Source organism: Dreissena polymorpha, chromosome 3 (genome assembly GCF_020536995.1).
Source record: "Dreissena polymorpha isolate Duluth1 chromosome 3, UMN_Dpol_1.0, whole genome shotgun sequence".
Lineage (NCBI taxonomy): Eukaryota > Metazoa > Mollusca > Bivalvia > Myida > Dreissenidae > Dreissena > Dreissena polymorpha.
Window position 1 is genome coordinate 366,757 of NC_068357.1, and position 18,626 is coordinate 385,382.

The 18,626-nt window shown below is 33.9% G+C and overlaps 2 protein-coding genes across 5 annotated transcripts in view; one reads left to right on the forward strand and one right to left on the reverse strand.

Moving 5' to 3' along the window:
• The window catches only part of LOC127872701 (uncharacterized), a 436,069-nt gene that overhangs the window by 184,122 nt on the left and 233,321 nt on the right, over positions 1-18,626 (reverse strand). The gene's annotated exons all lie outside the window — the stretch shown is intronic.
• On the forward strand, positions 12,543-17,417 carry LOC127872713 (uncharacterized). 2 transcript variants are annotated; one of them, XR_008045737.1, is made up of 5 exons: positions 12,543-12,807; positions 13,638-13,701; positions 14,009-14,065; positions 15,702-16,408; positions 16,553-17,417. XR_008045737.1 is itself a non-coding variant. In XM_052416054.1 (4 exons), the coding sequence occupies exons 1-4, from the start codon at positions 12,673-12,675 to the stop codon at positions 15,974-15,976; spliced, it is 531 nt and encodes a 176-aa protein (XP_052272014.1). In that variant the 5' UTR covers positions 12,543-12,672; the 3' UTR covers positions 15,977-16,534. The 2 variants fall into 2 exon arrangements, 1 of the variants encoding a protein (XP_052272014.1); XM_052416054.1 differs by lacking the exon at positions 16,553-17,417 and having other exon boundaries at positions 15,702-16,534.

Sequence of the window (18,626 nt, forward strand, 5' to 3'; positions counted from 1 at the left end):
CGTGAAACTTTGAAAATGGGATTATATGTCTTTGTGTATTCGTACATAAAATAAAGATATTGTAAAGTCTGTAAAAATCAGAGATTAAATTTCAAACTTGATAAATTTTAGGCCCTGCCAGGCCAGTTTATTGGGGTTCTGATATACAGTATGTAAACCGAGATACTAGTAATCGTTCTTTTTTCGAGTTCTAAGCATTTACATAGATACACCTGCTGCCAGTAGGAGATTAGCAATTTATACAAATCTCACCCTCCCAAAACAAAACAAAAATGATTTTAAAACAAAACAGAAATACAAAAAAAAGATTAAGTGATGAAATAGTTTGCAAATACGTTTCGTTCGGCAAAATTAAACTTCTTGCTAATAACGTTAATAACGATCTATTATCGATGCCGTTTGTATAAACCACGTGCTGATAATCGATGCACAATTAATTGTAATAAAGATTGTTAAAATTATGTTTGTTTATTATTCCGTTAACGTTTGAATCGATGGTTAATGAGAAACAACCCGCTGTTAAACGCTTTTTATGTAGACTCGTTCATTAAATCGCTATGGACAATGGTATTAACAATCCAAAACATTTTTGGGGCCATTTCAAAGCAGAAAAAACAGCAACAAAAAACAAACTAACGTGTTTGATATTTTAATTCGTTTAACTCAATAATATTTATAAACAAATGATTTTACAAGCTTCTAAATAAGCTTACACATGACAGTGTGTTGCATGTTATGATTAGATTTTTTGCCACGGAGTACTGTGCAGTATCATTGTTTCGGTATGAAATAGCGTGCGTATGGCATAACAAGTAACCCAACAGTAGCGCCGACCTTCTTCCATATTTTCTTTTGGTGTTAGTGTAAACAAACTAACTTTGTTGCCTGATTATTGCAGCGTTTATAAATAAGTCCAGAAGTTGCGATGTAAAGCAGCCGTGTGCAGTTTGTTGGAATCACAATTAATATTTAGTCGAATGTAACCTGTTGCAAAAAAGCAATGTGTATATTTCAGTAATATTTAGCACAATAATATTATTCATGTTATTTTTAAGAAATATCTGTCACCGATTTATTTACCAAAATGATTTGTAAAATTAGTTTTTGAAACGCGATTATGTTATTAGAAAAACTGGCTGATTGTTGAGATTCCTGTCAACCAATGAAATTATTTGCTACAAAATGGCGGGTGTTTTTATTTGAAGAAAAGTGTTGATATGTGTTTATATAAAATACTTGTGTTTATAATGTATTTTAAAGAAGTGCTGACTATTTGTTTAACTTCTTTTACGATGAAAGTAAGGTTAATGTCGATTTAGCGAAGGAAACGTCTTCTGTTCGTTGAGATAAGGTAAACTAGGTTACTGGTTTAGTAAGTCATACACACGTAATAACTCACTCAATTCCGATGAAATTTACGTGTCCGACTTTATAATTTTAGAACAGGAAATCCACAGGTTTTTTTAATGGAAATGCTCATCAAGTGTCCAATGTTTATTACTCGACTACTTGTAGGGTGAATCCGTGAAAAGTCGGACAGTTGACAGTAAAACACATAATAAACCATCCAATTACAGACTTGAAATCCCCAGTAACACGCATTTAGCGACACATAGCCATTCACTTTGAAAAATACATTTGTACAGTATGTACATGGACACCGTTTACGTTAACACAAAATCAATGATGTACTGGTACTTTTTGTTCTTTTGAGAGCACACATGGCTGTTTTCTAGTAAGAGTAGGCTAATTTATTGCCATTTTTGTCATTTGGTAGTGAAAACTTCAAGTGTGTATACAAATGACTGTAGTTTACCATCCCTTTAAATTATCTTAGAGGATGTTACATTGTAGTTTACAATTTGAGTCATTGTTTTTCTCATGGCCTTTGATTGAAGTCGCACATTTTATAGTCTTTAAATTGGCGCACAGTTCATTTCTGCAATCTGCGATTGCATTCTGCAGTTCAATTATTTTAACGCCAGGGCTCAACACTAACAGTGGTCCGTTGACCCGGGGTCAGTAAAAAATAGGGAGGACCAGTGAAACTAGAAATTTGGTTGATCCGTCGGACCAGTTAAAAATCCTGGCCGGCTCAATGTGAAATACTGGTGGAAAGCTGTTTTCATTAATAAACAACTTTATTTGTTCATAATAAACCGTTAATTTCATCATTATTTTTTGGGCCTACTCGAGACTGGGATGAAAAATAGCAACATATTGGAAATTCCAATTTTTCTAGATGCCCGAATGACAAAAACCTGTTGTCGGATCAAAAAATCGATTTGCATTCCGCAAGTGTCTCTGGACTTCGCCGTGATCGATACACAAATTAACATAAAATTCGAAGCGTTTGGATTGAGAAATTAACAAAATGGTATTTATTATTTTGAAAAAGCAGCAATAATTAGCATTTTATTGATCTTAGTACCATCAGAATATACTTTGTTTACCGTGCACATTTACAATGGAGAGCGCCGAATAATGTTTTGATATTGCCGGAGAATAAATGAGCGTATTTTCAAGATAACAAATTTTCACGATGTGGAATTTCATTCCGGGGGTGATTGAACCTGTTACCTCCGCCTAAAAACCCTAAAACTAATGAAGAGAAGCTTGATGTACAGCAATTATGAAAAGGACGAGAGATAGTTCAGTAGATTGTATAGTTTTCTTTTTATAAATGCACAATACATTGTGGATAGTCCGGAAAGTTAATTGAAATGTAGGTAAAATAACATAGATATTGTCGGACCACTTAAAATCTTGGAGGACCAGTAATATCTGAAAGCTGGTGGTCCTTTGGGTCAGTTGGTAAAAAAGTTAGTGTCAAGCCCTGATTGCTGTGTGTTCAACGCTTACAAAAACAAGTATGAACTATTTTTCGAAAACCCATGCGCTGGAGTTAACAAATCAACCAATCATAAAAAAGTTTAAAGTTAACATCGCTCAGTGATCTATTTTTAGAAAGGTATAGTGACAACTTGTAAACAGAATAAACTTGCGTCATAAATTAAACATTTTAATTCAAGATTAAAATTTGCCAATTGGCATTTTATTTACAGTTGGCTTTCGGTCAACTACTTACTTTTAAAATGGTTGTTCAATGAAAGATTTGGTTGCCCGACCATTGGTTTTTATTATCATACAGTTTTCGCCTTGTTAGGCTGAAAGAAGGGTTTATGTCTGGGAGGGGTTTTGTCCGGATACCCGGTAACTTGTAAGGATGGGCAATTGAAATTGTGATTTTATATAATTATATTCCTAACAGGTTGTGCACAGTATTCATTCTTGTAACTTCACAAACAGTCTTCACGCTAACTATAAGCCCGACAGCCCATGATTGGTTAAATGTTAATCGGGTTAATAGAAATTAATAATTTATATAGTCGGGCTATTGGATTTTTTGTCTGTTTCCAATAAAGCATCATAATTCGGGCTAGTGGTTAAAATATATAACTGTGAAGACTGTTCACAAATAATTTATGGTGGAAACAGTTACAATTAAATTTTGTTTTTATTTCAGTGTTTGTGTGCGGTTGTATTCATGCAGCCAGAGCTAATCCAGGTAAACTGGAGTAGCGATGAAGAACTGGTACAAGTAAGGTGGTCAGACTCCGATTCTGGGGACCCAGTGAATTGTTCTATGACCACATTACAAGACATTACAGGATCTGCTGACTGTGCTGTGACAGATAGCGAACAAGTACAGCGTGATGAGGAATATTTAGACATTTGGGATAGCGATGAAAGCTTAATGTTTTTGTCTTCTACAGATTCTGAACATGACATCGAACAGGTTTTAGCTAAGCCGAAAAAGAAAACAGAACACAAGTACATTCAAAGTAAGTACAGTACAACTTTGAGGGAAATTTTGTCAGGCTTTTTTGAAATTTTAGCATGTACCTTTGTTTAATAGTGAATTTTGTCATTTTTTTTCCAGTCTGGAGCTGTTTCTCAGTAACTATTGCATAGAAGGGGAAAATGTATGCTCACTTTACATTGTTTTTTCCCATTGTCAGTGTTGAATTCGACATCTAAGGCTTTTGAAATAGTAATGGGTCAGAAATTGGCATCGCTTAAGTAGTTGTTTTAACTTTTGATTTTGATGATTTTTGTTGCCCTAGTCCCTTAAAATTCAATAATTAATACTATCCCAATCAAAAAACGAATTAAAATATGTTTCAGATTTAGACAAAAATGTGCCATAAACCCACACATTACAACGTTATTGCTAAAACTAATTTAAGGAACTTAAAAAAAAATTCTTAGCCTTTCTGTTTAGGATCTGTTTCAGTGATTTTTTTGCTCAAATTTACAGCCGAATTTCGGCTGCTTCCCAATCGCAAAAAAACACGTTTTTTCCCAAAATTCTGACCAAAATTTCCCAAAAAAAGCCCAACTTCAAAAAAAAAAAAATAATAATTTTTTTTTTTTTTTTTTTTTAGAAAGAAGTCTCATATAACTTAATTATGATTTCTTAAATCTAGGTCTCAACTTTATTTTTTAAACATCTTTCAAAATATATAACTTGATTTAGTCATTTTTGTCCATAAATCATTCCCAAACTTGCCACTTTTATTGATTAAAAATAAAACAATTTGACCAGACTCCTTTTGTAGAAAACTCCCTGAACATGCACTTAAAAACAATATCACTTCTGTTACTTATAATCTTATTTATAATGCTTAATTTTTCCCAATTTCATGGTTTATCGCGCTATTTTTCCCAATTTCAAGGTTTATCGCGCTAATTTTCCCAATTCAAAAGGCACAGGCTGTAACAAATTAAAGCAAAAAAAATCACTGGCCATATGGAACAGTGAAAAGTTATATTTATGAACAATACAAAATGGATGTGGAAAATCCAGTGAGCAAAAGCCAGTTCTACAAGAAATGGATTGACAGCTTCCAGTTTGTTAAAACGAAAAAGGTAAAATAATGTGTTTTTTGTGGGTTACAAACAATTTTATGCTGATATGACGTTTTTAAACTACAAAGTCATGTACATGTACCTGCGTTAGTTGTAATACATGTAATTTGGCATCGTAAAATTAGAATCTATAGCTATATGTTTTTTTATTACAGCTGTCACATAATGAATCTTGTGTTGAGTATATCCTTTGAATGTCTGCAGCATTTGTTACAAGGTCTAACACCAACATACATGTAACCTTTTTTTTGTCAGTTACTAGATATAATAATATACAGTTGAATCAGATTCTCTCGAGGTCAACGACAAAGGTCAAATATATGGGGGATATAGTGTTTTACAAACACATCTGGTTAAAATTTAAAAATGAAAAAATATGCTACACAATCAAAAACTTAACTATATTACATTAAATATGTTTTAGAATGAGGCACACATGTACAATAGGCGAAAACGCATACATAGAATATTGCTTCAAAAAATTTACTAGAAAAAGTAGAATTTAAGATTTTCTCTAAAAACTTTCTGGAATGCCAGTCCTGGTAAAAAAAACCATTTCATTGCCTCTGTATCTTGAAAGAGCCTGGCCTTTCTTAATTCTTTCTCATCTGTTAACCCTTACAATGACGGAACCAAATTTTTAAGGCCTTTGCAAACAGTTTGGATCCAGATGAGACGCCACACAACGTGGCTCATCAGGATCCAAACTGTTTGCTATTCTGATAGTATTCTTTGAAAAAAATCGTCGAAAATGCGAATGTTAGAAATTCAGCAGACAACATTTTAGCAGACGACAAATTTCCCAGCATGCAAAGGGTTAAACTGTTACAGTGTAAAACGACAATTTTCATGGACTTTTTTAAGACTTAAAACCTTCATTGTGATGCATCAGAAAGGATACTCCAAAAAGTCATTGGTAATTTATTTTCAGTAATTTATTTTCGAAATGGGTTCTAAACAACAACAAAAATGAATCAGTTATCTGGAGCTGTGTACAGGTTTTTTTTTGGCCCGATTTTATAGCCGAAATTCGGCTATGTTCCCAATCATTTTATTTTTTTTTTTTTTTTTTTTTTTTAGAAAGAAGTCTTATCTGTATTTTATCTCAATTTAAATTCAATTACATCTACAAAGTATTATTAACCAGGTTTTCCGAAGGAAAAAACTGGTTATTAGATTGGCGAATGCGGGCGGGCTGGCTGGCTGGCTGGCGGGCTGGCGGAATAAGCTTGTCCGGGCCATAACTATGTCGTTCATTGTCAGATTTTAAAATCATTTGGCACATTTGTTCACCATCATTGGTCGGTGTGTCGCGCGAAATAATTACGTCGATATCTCCAAGGTCAAGGTCACACTTTGAGTTCAAAGGTCAAAAATGGCCATAAATGAGCTTGTCCGAGCCATAACTATGTCGTTCATCGTCATATTTTAAAATCATTTGGCACATTTGTTCACCATCATTGGACGGTGTGTCACGCGAAATAATTACGTCGATATCTCCAAGGTCAAGGTCACACTTTGAGTTCAAAGGTCAAAAATGGCCATAAATGAGCTTGTCCTGGCCATAACTATGTCATTCATTGTGAGATTTTAAAATCATTTGGCACATTTGTTCACCATCATGGGACGGTGTGTCCCACGAAAGAATCACGTCAATATCTCCAATGTCAAGGTCGCCACGACTAAAAATAGATTAAAAAAAAAAACTTACAAAGGGGGTTAATTTTTTTTGGTCATTTCAAAAGTTCAGTTTGAGTTTTCTCCCTTTATCAGATTTTTTTTTTCACAATGAAAACCTGGTTTTGTGACAATTTTGTCCCTTGTATGATTTTCTTTTAATTTGAATGATTATAAAGAGTTAAATCAAATTTAGCATTTCCCTAATCAGTGGAATTTTCGTGTGGAAAAAAAGGCTAATGAATTTATTTTCCCAATTTCATGAAAATGCCGATAAAATTCCCAATTCCAAAGCCATGGGCTATCTTCCCAAAAAGTGGAAAAAAAACCCTGGTGTAACATAAGCAGTGATCGATGTATGTTTCAGACCAACAGCTTCAGCAAATGTACAACTTGTGTGACATTAGAAAGGCTAATGAGCAAAACCACCTCTTTCGAGATGCGTGCTTTCTACAAGAAAAAGAAAGAAGAGCATAATATTCGTCAAATGTAATTTATGTATTTTCATTTCTTTTATTTTTCATTTATTTTTGTAACCAAATCTTTAATGAATTACTCCCTTACAAACATGGTAAGAAGCATTTCTAAAGTTCAGAATGCAAATCAGACTGTGTATTATTAGGGGAAAGATTAATGACCAGAAAAATTTACTGGGTGCTGCTAGATTGAAAATTATAAAAAGGTTCATGGTGAAAATTTTGGACTGACATTGACATTTTCTTGCAGGGTGCAGCATCCTCCAATTTTGCTCTATATCTTTCCCTAAGGCTTATTTTATATAACCACTGGTAATCAGTAAAAGTTATTCAGTTAATCAAGCTCATTGACTTTTATCTTAAATTGAAAAGACCTTTAAGCCCCATAAATCCTACATATGTATTGATATCCCAAATTCACCAAACTTATTGAACATAAATATGTAGCTTCATAAATGTTTTTAAACATTCAAAGTGAAAAAGGTAGAAAGGGGCTACATTGTATATCCTGCAAATTTGTGTTTCCTGCATACTGCCCATTAATGATGGTAAACAAAGAAATGATATACATCTTTCAAATTTAATTTAATTTTGCCTATTAAATGTTTGATGTCAAAAGAAACAGATGCACTTAAAACTATTAATAATTAACTATTTGCAACTTCAAAGCTCTTATTTAATGATATCCAGGTTAGAAAGGAAGTACTATTACAACAAAAAAGACCAGGCACAACGCAATCCAAGCCAGCACATGTCCATAATTATCGATGGTATGGATCAAGGTTGGTATTTAAAGTGTCCATACACTTTAATTTTGACAGGAGCAGTTTGAAAATCCTAACTAGTCATAAAACTATATTCCCAAGTTCCAGTGTTCTGCCTTTGACGGGGCCTTGTTACAATGGCAAAAACAATTATTTGTCCTGACCTGATTTCTAAAAATAGGTCACCATAATAAGGATTTCTAAACATTACAATGAATGCATTTTTTGTTGAATGTGTAAACTGTAACAGAACAAAATCTTTCATTTTGTATTATGTCATTATAAAAAATAATTCCCATTATTTTGAAGAAAAAGCCTTTAACTATAGGCCATATAGAGTTTTAAATTTGCATTTCCTTCTCCATGCATATATACATGTTAACTTTTCCCATAATTATATATATATATCTATGTCATAGAGGACATTTGCTGGATTCCGTGTAAGATTGCATTATATTTCATGAGTGGTCACCGAAACAATATTTTCACAAGTGAAAATAACGAGTTTCTGTTACAACCCATGAAATATATATTGCGATCTTAAACTTTGAAATATATAGTATTATGATTTGTCATTAGTAAATCATGTTGTTGTTCTCTTGTTTTTTTTTACGCTCTTTCACTGAAAAGCATGAAATACTGTAATTAATTAAATTTCCTGTCCAGACTTTTTTACTACATCCACAGTTGCACACAGGATACAATGGTACCAAAAAGGAATGCTTTACATATGTGATTTAATTTTTTATATAACAAACATACAAACAGTTGTTTTTTAAATTTTTATTGCATAAATCTATTCTCTATTTTTTACAGCAAAGACCAATTTGCCACATTTTGCTGGGAGGAACCCAAAGGTAGGATAAAGGAGGTTTTGTGCCTTAGGTGGTAATCTATTTTAGCTCACACCTGTGTGTCTTACTCTGTGTGCCTTAAGCTTGCAATTGTCTTTACAGGATGTTACCCATAAAAGGGGCATATAAACAGTTTGTATAGAATATTTTTTTCTGAAATAAATGTTTATCCTATTACCGTACGAAAACCAATAGTATAACAAGTGATCGTATGAATATGAGCTGTGAACTATAAATATTTTTAGAATATGGTTTCCAATCTTCATTTTTGGAACAATATATATTTCAATGTGATGTCATAGCAAATGATTAGGTTTGAAGTAAACAAATACTTCAAGCAAAATTGGGACACCAGCGTTATTTTTTTAGATTTAAGTATTTTTCCTCTTTTTTGAACGATAAACACCACAAAATAATGGGATAAATAGAATATCATGTGAGTGTTGGAAAGATATCAAGTTTATCATGCTCGGCTCAAAATTTTTGTAGCACTCTGAAAGTCTAGCACTACATGTTTCTCATCCTCGCAGGATAAACTTGATCTCTATCCGACAGTTACATAATATTCTATATTTACATTAAAAAGCATTTATTTAATGAGTTCCTAAAATACATATCTTGCCATTCAACCATTGATGCAAAATTTATTAATTTATATTTAAAGTTGTCTCTAGGACACTTGCGGCGCTTAAAAAAACAAAAATAGTGAAAAGTTGTTACTTAGTATCATATTGTGGTGGTACGCTAGCAAATTTTGTTAAGTTCAGCTCAAGAATTATGAGTTTGATTGGAACTAAAGGCTTTTTATTTGGCAGGTGATAACAATTAATCAGATATGCTTGTTAAGTTTTAGGATACGAAATACACAAACAAGATTCAGTATTTTGTTCGTTTTTGATTTCCAAATTTAAATGATGTATTGTGCAAGATTTTGTAACTGTTATGTGAAAAATTACAGAATCTGCATGCAGTGGATCTTCTGCATACTCATGTCACTGGAGTGCTAAGTCACGGGCATGGAGGGTTTCATGCCTATGTGGACATTAATGAATATCCTCATGATCCCAACTTGACAATCAACATCATTCTTAAAGAGCTACTACGTCAAGCGAGGGCAAATGTGAGTAATGTTTGTGTACATGTTGTCTTACATAATTATACTTGGACGACAAAAAATTGTAAGCAAGCCATTCAAGCACCTACATTTCTGAAAATAACCAAAGCCCTTGACACTTGTGAAATACCACATGATGGCTTTTTTGGTAAAGATGGTGATAGTACAGTCAGTATTTTCAGGGGTCTCGATCTCTGGTTTTTGGGGTTTAAATAAGGCCATATTTCCCCAGCATAAAGAATATAGTTCCCCCATTTCAGATAAAAATGCCGCAAAAATGCAAGACAATTGAATGCCCTAGACCCAGAATTGTCAAGTTCAAGATCAAAATGTTTCAAACTAAATAGAATTTATAGATAAGTATTAACTGTTAATAGATTGTAGTAAAAAGGACAAATTAAGTGATTAAAACAAATATTTTATAGTTTCTTATGTTTTGGTTGAAATTCTCCTATGGAAAATGATGCCTGAGTTCGCCCGCCTCGGTGTTCCCCCAAACCAGAGTGAGACCCCTGGTTTTATGAATTTGTATAGAGGATCATGATTCATAAATTCTTGCTTAGGTTGGTTAATAGGATAGATTACATCAGAATATGAGTCGTACAAAAAGCATTAGTATAACACATTTTCGCCAGTTTAGCTATATTTGTGTATGATCATGTGATATAAACACTGACCATCTTACTTTTATTGTTTTCCCTATGTTGTAGTTTTACTTGTTGTTTACTCTAGAGAACAACATGATTGTGCAATAATTAACCAGGTTTTCCGAAGGAAAAAACTGGTTATTAGATTGGCGAATGCGGGCGGGCTGGCTGGCGGGCTGGCTGGCTGGCGGGCTGGCGGAATAAGCTTGTCCGGGCCATAACTATGTCGTTCATTGTCAGATTTTTAAATAATTTGGCACATTTGTTCACCATCATTGGACGGTGTGTCGCGCGAAATAATTACGTCGATATCTCCAAGGTCAAGGTCACACTTTGAGTTCAAAGGTCAAAAATGGCCATAAATGAGCTTGTCCGAGCCATAACTATGTCGTTCATCGTCAGATTTTGAAATCATTTGGCACATTTGTTCACCATCATTGGAAGGTGTGTCGCGCGAAATAATTACGTCGATATCTCCAAGGTCAAGGTCACACTTTGAGTTCAAAGGTCAAAAATTGCCATAAATGAGCTTGTCCTGGCCATAACTATGTCATTCATTGTGAGATTTTAAAATCATTTGGCACATTTGTTCACCATCATAGGACGGTGTGTCCCACGAAAGAATCACGTCAATATCTCCAATGTCAAGGTCGCCACGACTAAAAATAGATTTAAAAAAAAATTACAAAGGGGGTTAATTTTTTTTGGTCATTTCAAAAGTTCAGTTTGAGTTTTCTCCCTTTATCAGATTTTTTTTTCACGAGTAAAAATAGATTGAATCTTGCACAAGGGGGGTAACAATGCACATTTTGAATTGTCTCCCTTGATCAGACTTTTTTTTCAAATTGAAAACCTGGTTTTGTGACAATTTTGTCCCTTGTTTTGTGGATGTTTTTATTCCAGAACAACTTCCTGCCTCCAAATTTGTTTATCCAAGCAGACAACTGTTGGAGGGAAAATAAGAACCGTTATGTATTTGCATTTCTGGAATTGTTAGTGGCAGAACAGGTTTTCCATGAGGTGAGTGTTGATTTCAAAGACCACAGTGTCTGTTTTACGACAGTCTTTCTTAAGGATGAGTATTCAAATAATTTCATTTTCATTAACTTGATTATTTGAATATTCATGTGCACTACTTACAATTATTCAACCTCTGTAGCATGATTTAGTAGAAATGCTTATTATGCCCCCCTTCGAAGAAAACGTATTCACACAATGGCTGCTACTACAACTTATAGCCCATATAGGGGGGCATGCATGTTTTACAAACAGACCTTGTTTACCAGGAAATCGATAACGTCGCGGAAACACGTCTATTCAGGGAATCGATAGGGATCGTAAAAGCATGTATCTATCAGGGAAAGGATAGTTACTATAACTAATTAACTTTAAAAGTGCACTATGTGACTAGATATGTTATTGTTGCAAACTACCGTGTATCATATATATCACTAAAAACATGATAGTTTTGAATCCTGCAATGTTTGTTTTCAAAATTATAGAATTGCATCTTTTTGGCTTTTATTTCAGGTAACATTTTTGAAGCCTAAACATATAAATTATTTATATTTGATTATTAAAAGAATAGTTTTTCTTAGTATTATTCCATCTTGTAGTTTATGCATTTTTTAAAATCAAATTATGATAAAACTTGGGAAAGGCATTTATCTTGTTCAGCCATTGTCAACTTTATTGACTGAAGGTATTTGATTTAACGGATTTGATAATCATATATTATATTTCAGGTTCATATGTCCTTCCTTATTGTTGGCCACACGCATGAAGACATTGATGCAAAATTTAGTGAGGTTTCCAGGCTGTTAAATACTAAAGATGCTGAATATTTTGATGACTTCTTAAACGTTTTGAAAAATGCAGAGCGTATCACACAATTATTTGATGTTAAGTCATGGATTGAGGGTGATTTGAACAAAGTTGAGCACATCACCCAACCTTTGCACTTTAAATTTGTTTCTGTGGACGGTGGTGTAAAAGTGTTTTATAAAGGGGTACAATCTCAGCCGTGGTCAGCCCTTAATGGGAACTTTTTGAATAAAGCGCCAAGTGGAAAGAGAAATATTGAAGCCAAATTTTAGTAAAATTGAAATAGATAAAAATGTTAAACAAATTAAAGCTCTGAAACTAATTTTCAAAAAGCAGGATAGTACACAAAAGTGGCTAGACTTTTACGAATCGCTCAATTCCAACATGGACAGTTTAGATTCTGGAGTATTGCCTTTAACACTGCTACCGAGACAACCTATAAGGCAGGCCTTTCCACCAGGACAAGGAATGGTTCCTGAAGTTCGTGAACTGATTGAAAAGGAAAACAGACAGCCATTGGTGAGCTTTTTCTACAATAAGGTCAAATATTGTTAGCTAACCTGAGCTCACCGTGCTCAGGGTGAGCTATTGTGACTGGTATTGGTCCTTGTCGTGTGTCAGATATGTAACAGTGCTCATTTTTGCCTGAATATTGGGAGATATTCAGCCCCATTCTTCACATTTCAGAGTATAAATTTCCCCCCCAACTGATTTGATAATCATCCATATTGCATTTCTAGCATATGGTATATACTCTTAGAATATACATGTTGAGTTTGTAAATCTTAATCAACCACTCGGCTAATCTTAATGAAACTTGGCAGGAATGTTCTTTGCATAACTCATATTACCATGGAAACGGATAGTTTTCCTTATATGTATATAGTAACATCTAGAGCTTAGAGCTCTAATATTTGGCATGAAACATCATATGAAGAACCTAAACAGTAAACAAGAATGTTAAAATTATGCCTCTTGGGTCGAAATTGCCCCATACCGGGGGACAAATGTTTTTTCCTTAAATGTATATAGTGAAAAGTTTAAAAAACTTCTCTGAAATATTAAAACTAAAGCTTTGATATTTGGCATTAAACATCGTCTGGAACACCTCTACCAATATTGTTCAAATTATGCCTTTAAAGGTCAAAATTGGCCCAACCCTGAAGGCAAATATGTTTTCCTATATGTATATTGTAAAAACTCCTTCCTTGAAACCACAATACCAAGAGCTTGGATATTTGCTTTCAAACATGGGCTGATGGACCCTTACAATATGTAATTTGAAAACAGTATGAGATACATGTATAATAATAAAATACAATATTGAGGTGTAATTTGTATAATTCTAGGTACAGATAAAAAAGCGGAAAACTGGAGACGAAGCTTCTGACCTCAGGGTTGCCAAAAAGAAGAGTAAATATATATGATATTAAATTTATTATTATCATAAATCTTGAAAATATCATTAAAGTTGTCTTTTTACATTCGTTATAGAGTTGAAATTCATTTGTTATGTATTTAGTTTGAATTTGACAGGATCAGGAAGAACAAACTTAAGTTTAAGTATGTGTTTTACAGTAAAAATGTGACAATTAAATAATTATGAACATTATTTCATAAAAAATTTGTTTCTACTTATCCTTCTCAAACCCATCTGTAGAAAATTATTGTGTAATTTTGAGTGTGATCCATATGAAAATATTCCATTAAAACATTTCAGATGATAACACTTCTGGTGGGAAAGGGTTTGGCAAAAGGAAGAGAAGATTTATATATGGTTTGTGTATTGCTCTTTTTTTTCTTTGAACATATGATGGTTTTTATAAAAATAAGTAATAATAGTATTTAAACTGATTAATATTAAAGGGGCCTTTGCACAGATTTTGGCATGTTTTGTAGTTTGCCTTTAAGTGCTTTATATTGATAAATGTAAACACTGGATCTAAAAAGCTCAAGTAAAAAATCAAGAATAAAATTTAAAAAAAAGGAAAAAAAGTAGCCCCCATCATGGCTCGAACCAGTAACACCCAGAGTCCTGGAGTAAATGGGATATGGGAATCACGACCGTCCATCTGTCCCAAGGAGCATAAGTTTGTCATTTATAAAGCGAAATTCATTAAACTTGGTACAAAAGATCCTCAACATTAGACTGTGTATGCTTAAATACCAGTTCCCTACCTCCAAGGTCAATGTCACTATTATAGGTCAAATGTCTTTATATGGTACAATGTTGCATCCTGTTTGTGTCCAGAGCATAACTTAGTCATGTATTGAGTGAATTTTATTAAACTTGGCACAAATATTTTCAATCATGTGTCGCTCTTTCTGTTGCCTTAATCTAGTGGAAGACAAGGCCAAGGTTAACTTTCATCCATTTATTTAAAAATGGAATTCCCATGCCTTGAAGGAACACAACTTGAATGATATTTTCTCGCAAAATTAACTCGATACTGCAACTAGTGTTCTACAGATAGTAAAGCATTAATTAAGCCTTTATATGTTTTGTTAACATTTCTTGTATTCTCAAGTTTTCAGCTTTTCAAGATTTTAAAATGCATTTTATTTGAAGTATTGTTGAGTAGCCTATAAGGCATTTAAAATTAAAATAAATTATTCTACAGCTTGATTTACAGTACGTTACAGGACGGCATATAGTGATCGCACTGTCCGTCCGTCCATATGTCTGTCCGTCACACTTGCGTTAAAGTGATATTATGGGCATCTAACAGTTAATAGGTGTCTATCGCAACCATTGTTTATTTTTGGTGTTTTCACTTCATATATACTTAGATTTGTTAATGCAGCATCAACATACTAAAACAATATCCCTGAAAGAGAAAAATAATGCATTTGAATTAAATTGAATATAAACTGTACTTTCGTTTGACAACTGGTCATGCTTGTACGATGTGTACCTAAATTTAGTTTTAGTGCAGATTCGTTCATACGACACAAAGACACAATTTGTTTTACGGATGGCTTACAGGACTGGGTGAGTCCCGTAAGATATCAAATATAAAATATATTTTTAATAACAACTGGTAGCAAGATGAGTTGCAGATAATTGGTCAGTAACCTCATTTTAAGTAACTCATTTGACCTGTTAATTCTTTTCAGCTCAATTCAACAGTGAAAAATGCCCATAATATCACTTAAAGGTTTCGAAAAATGCTAATAATTTCTATGTCGCTTCAGATGTAACCTTTATAATTGGTATGCATTTGTATATGGACAAGGCCTTTCCATACGCACACAAATTTTGACCCCTTTGACCTTGACATTAAACTTAGGGTCCGCTTTTAGGTTTCAAACTCTGCCTTTAGGTTTTGAAAAAGCGTTTTTTTGGGGCATATGTCTGCTGGAGAAAGCTCTTGTTTTTGTTTGGCATTGATATGTGGTTTGTTTTATTTTAGACACAACACTGTGCAGATCACGACTGGTCATGATTTCAGATGAAGAAAGGAAGAAACATCTGTGGATAAAAATCTTGATGGACCTGTATACTTCATTTATGCAGTATATGCACATCTTGTTGCTCATTTTGTATGTGTTCTGCTGCCTTTTTGAAGGATATATTTTGTTTATATTAAGGTTATTGCAAGAACTTCTGTGTCAATCTTTATTAGAACACATGGGTTTATTCCAACCCAGAGATTCATTTTATGGTGAAATTGGATCAGTCAATTGAATTTGTTTTAGCAAATATACGTCTCTGGTGGGCAAAAATAAGACACTATTATTGAGGTGTAGTGTTTAACAATTTGTATCCAGTCAAATGTTCCTTATTTCGCCAGTTGTCTTTATAATCCCCCGAAAGTATTGAGTGAGATGTCCTTTATAAGCTATTGTAACTGTACATTTGTTCATGTGCATTTTTCTACCAATTTTCGATTTCGGTTTAGAAATGCTTTGTATGAACTTGTCTTCACATAAAAATGCTTTATTATGTTCCCCTTCGAAGAAGAGGGGGTATATTGTTTTGCTCATGTCGGTCCGTCCGTATGTCCGTCTGTCCACCAGATGGTTTCCAGATGATAACTCAAGAACACTTAGGCCTAGGATCATGAAACTTCATAGGTACATTGATCATGACACACAGATGACCCCTATTGATTTTGAGGTCACTAGGTCAAAGGTCAAGGTCACGGTGACCCGAATTAGTAAAATGGTTTCCGGATGATAACTCAAGAAGGCTTATGCCAAGGATCATGAAACTTCATAGGTACATTGATCATGACTCACAGATGACCGCTATTGATTTCAGGTCACTAGGTCAAAGGTCAAGGTCATGGTGACCCGAAATAGTAAAATGGTTTCCGGATGATTACTCAAGAACTCTTATGCCTAGGATCATGAAACTTTATAGGTACATTGATCATGAATCGCAGATGACCCTATTAATTTCAGGTCACAAGGTCAAGGTCAGGGTGACTCGAAACAGTAAAATGGTTTCCGGACGATAACTCAAGAATGCTTACACCTAGGATCATGAAAATTCATAGGTTCATTGATCATGACTGGCAGATAACCCCTAATAATGTTCAGGTCACTAGGTCAAGGTCACAGTGACTCGAAACAGTAAAATGGTTTCCTGATGATAACTCAAGAATTATAAGGCCTAGGATCATGAAACTTCATAGGTACATTTATCATGACTAGCAGATGACCCCTATCGATTTTCAGGTTACTAGGTTAAGGTCACAGTGACAAAAACTAATTCACACTTTGGCTGCCACTTCAACTGACAGCCCATATGGGGGGCATGCATGCTTTACAAACAGCCCTTGTTAAAATAGATTTTGTGAATTTGTGATTGCTAATGTTTAATTTTTATGTCTCCGAAGGAGGGCATATAGTGATCGGACTGTCCGTCTTTCTGTCACACTGCGTTAAGGTTTCGCGTTTAGGTTTCAAAAAATGCTCATAACTTCTATGCCCCTTCACATAGCAACTTGATATTTGGCATGCATTTGTATCTCATGGAGCTGCACATTTTGAGTGGTGAAAGGTCAAGGTCATCCTTCAAGGTCAAAGGTAAAAAAAACATGTATCAACGCAGCGCAGTAAGGGGACAGTGTGTTTCTGACAAACACATCTCTTGTTTTATGTTCTATAATATGTTTGTATGTCAGGAGAAACGATAAGGTTTTGTTTATACAATACATAACTAAACTTGTGGCAGAATTGTTTAGTAATGAAAATACAAATTGCAGCAATTGCATCTGTTAAAGAACTTTGAATGGTTATAATTGATGTAAAGATTGTTTTATTGAAATATTTCATTTTTAAAATGACTTCACATGTTAAAAAAATGTTATGTATTTTTTTATAAAAAAAAATTATTAATTTTTGTTAGTCATAAAAAAATATTGAATCATTCACACTATTTCATAAATTTTCTGACCTACTGACTGGTGGATTGCGAACATAATGGTATACCTTTGTGTGTGTTTGTATTTATCATTACATGTTTTTTAATTAAAAAAAAATTAAGAATTATACATTTAAAAGTCTGCCTTCCATTTTTTTCAGTGTGATTTTTTCTGTGTGATTATGCATATCTGGAAGTGTGTACCGCTGGCGTAACATTTTCAAAGAATTTATCTGTCTATGTTATTATGAACTTTAGGGAGTTTGTACCGCCGGCGTAACATTTTCAAAGAATTAACTGTCTGTGTGATTATGAACCTTAGGGAGTTTGTACCGCCAGCGTAACATTTTCAAAGAAATATCTGTCTGTGATAATGCATAGTTTGTACCGCCGGCGTAACATTTTGTCATTGTAGAGTAACATTTTCAAATATCTGTCTGTGTGATAATGAACCTTAGGGAGTTTGTACCGCCGGCGTAACATTTTTAAAGAATTATCTGTCTGTTTGATTATGAACCTCAGGGAGTTTGTACCGCTGGCGTAACATTTTCAAAGAATTATCTGTCTGTGTGATTATGAACCTAAGGGAATTTGTACCGCCGGCGTAACATTTAGAATTATCTGTCTGTGTGATTATGAACCTTAGGGAGTTTGTACCGCCGGCGTAACATTAAGAAATATCTGTCTGTGATTATGCATAGTTTGTACCGCCGGCGTAACATTTTGTCATTGTATAGTTTGTACGGACGGCGTAACATTTTCAAGAATTATCTGTCATTGATTCTGAGAGTTTGTACCGTAGGTGTATTCAATTGTGATTATGATACTCTGAGAGTTTGTACCGCCAGCGTAACATTTTCAGTTAATTTTTCTGTTGAAGGATTATGAACCTGAGTTTGTACCACCAGCATAACATTTTTTAAAAGCATTTGGGATGGTTGTACCGCCAGTGTATAGAATGAACCTT

Coding starts and splice junctions, on each gene's coding strand:
- LOC127872713 (XM_052416054.1), top strand. CDS start 12,673: ATGGACAGTTTAGATTCTGGAGTATTGCCTTTAACACTGCTACCGAGA. Junction 13,702..14,008: donor CAGGGTTGCCAAAAAGAAGA/GTAAATATATAT, acceptor AAAACATTTCAG/ATGATAACACTTCTGGTGGG. Junction 14,066..15,701: donor GAAGAGAAGATTTATATATG/GTTTGTGTATTG, acceptor GTTTTATTTTAG/ACACAACACTGTGCAGATCA.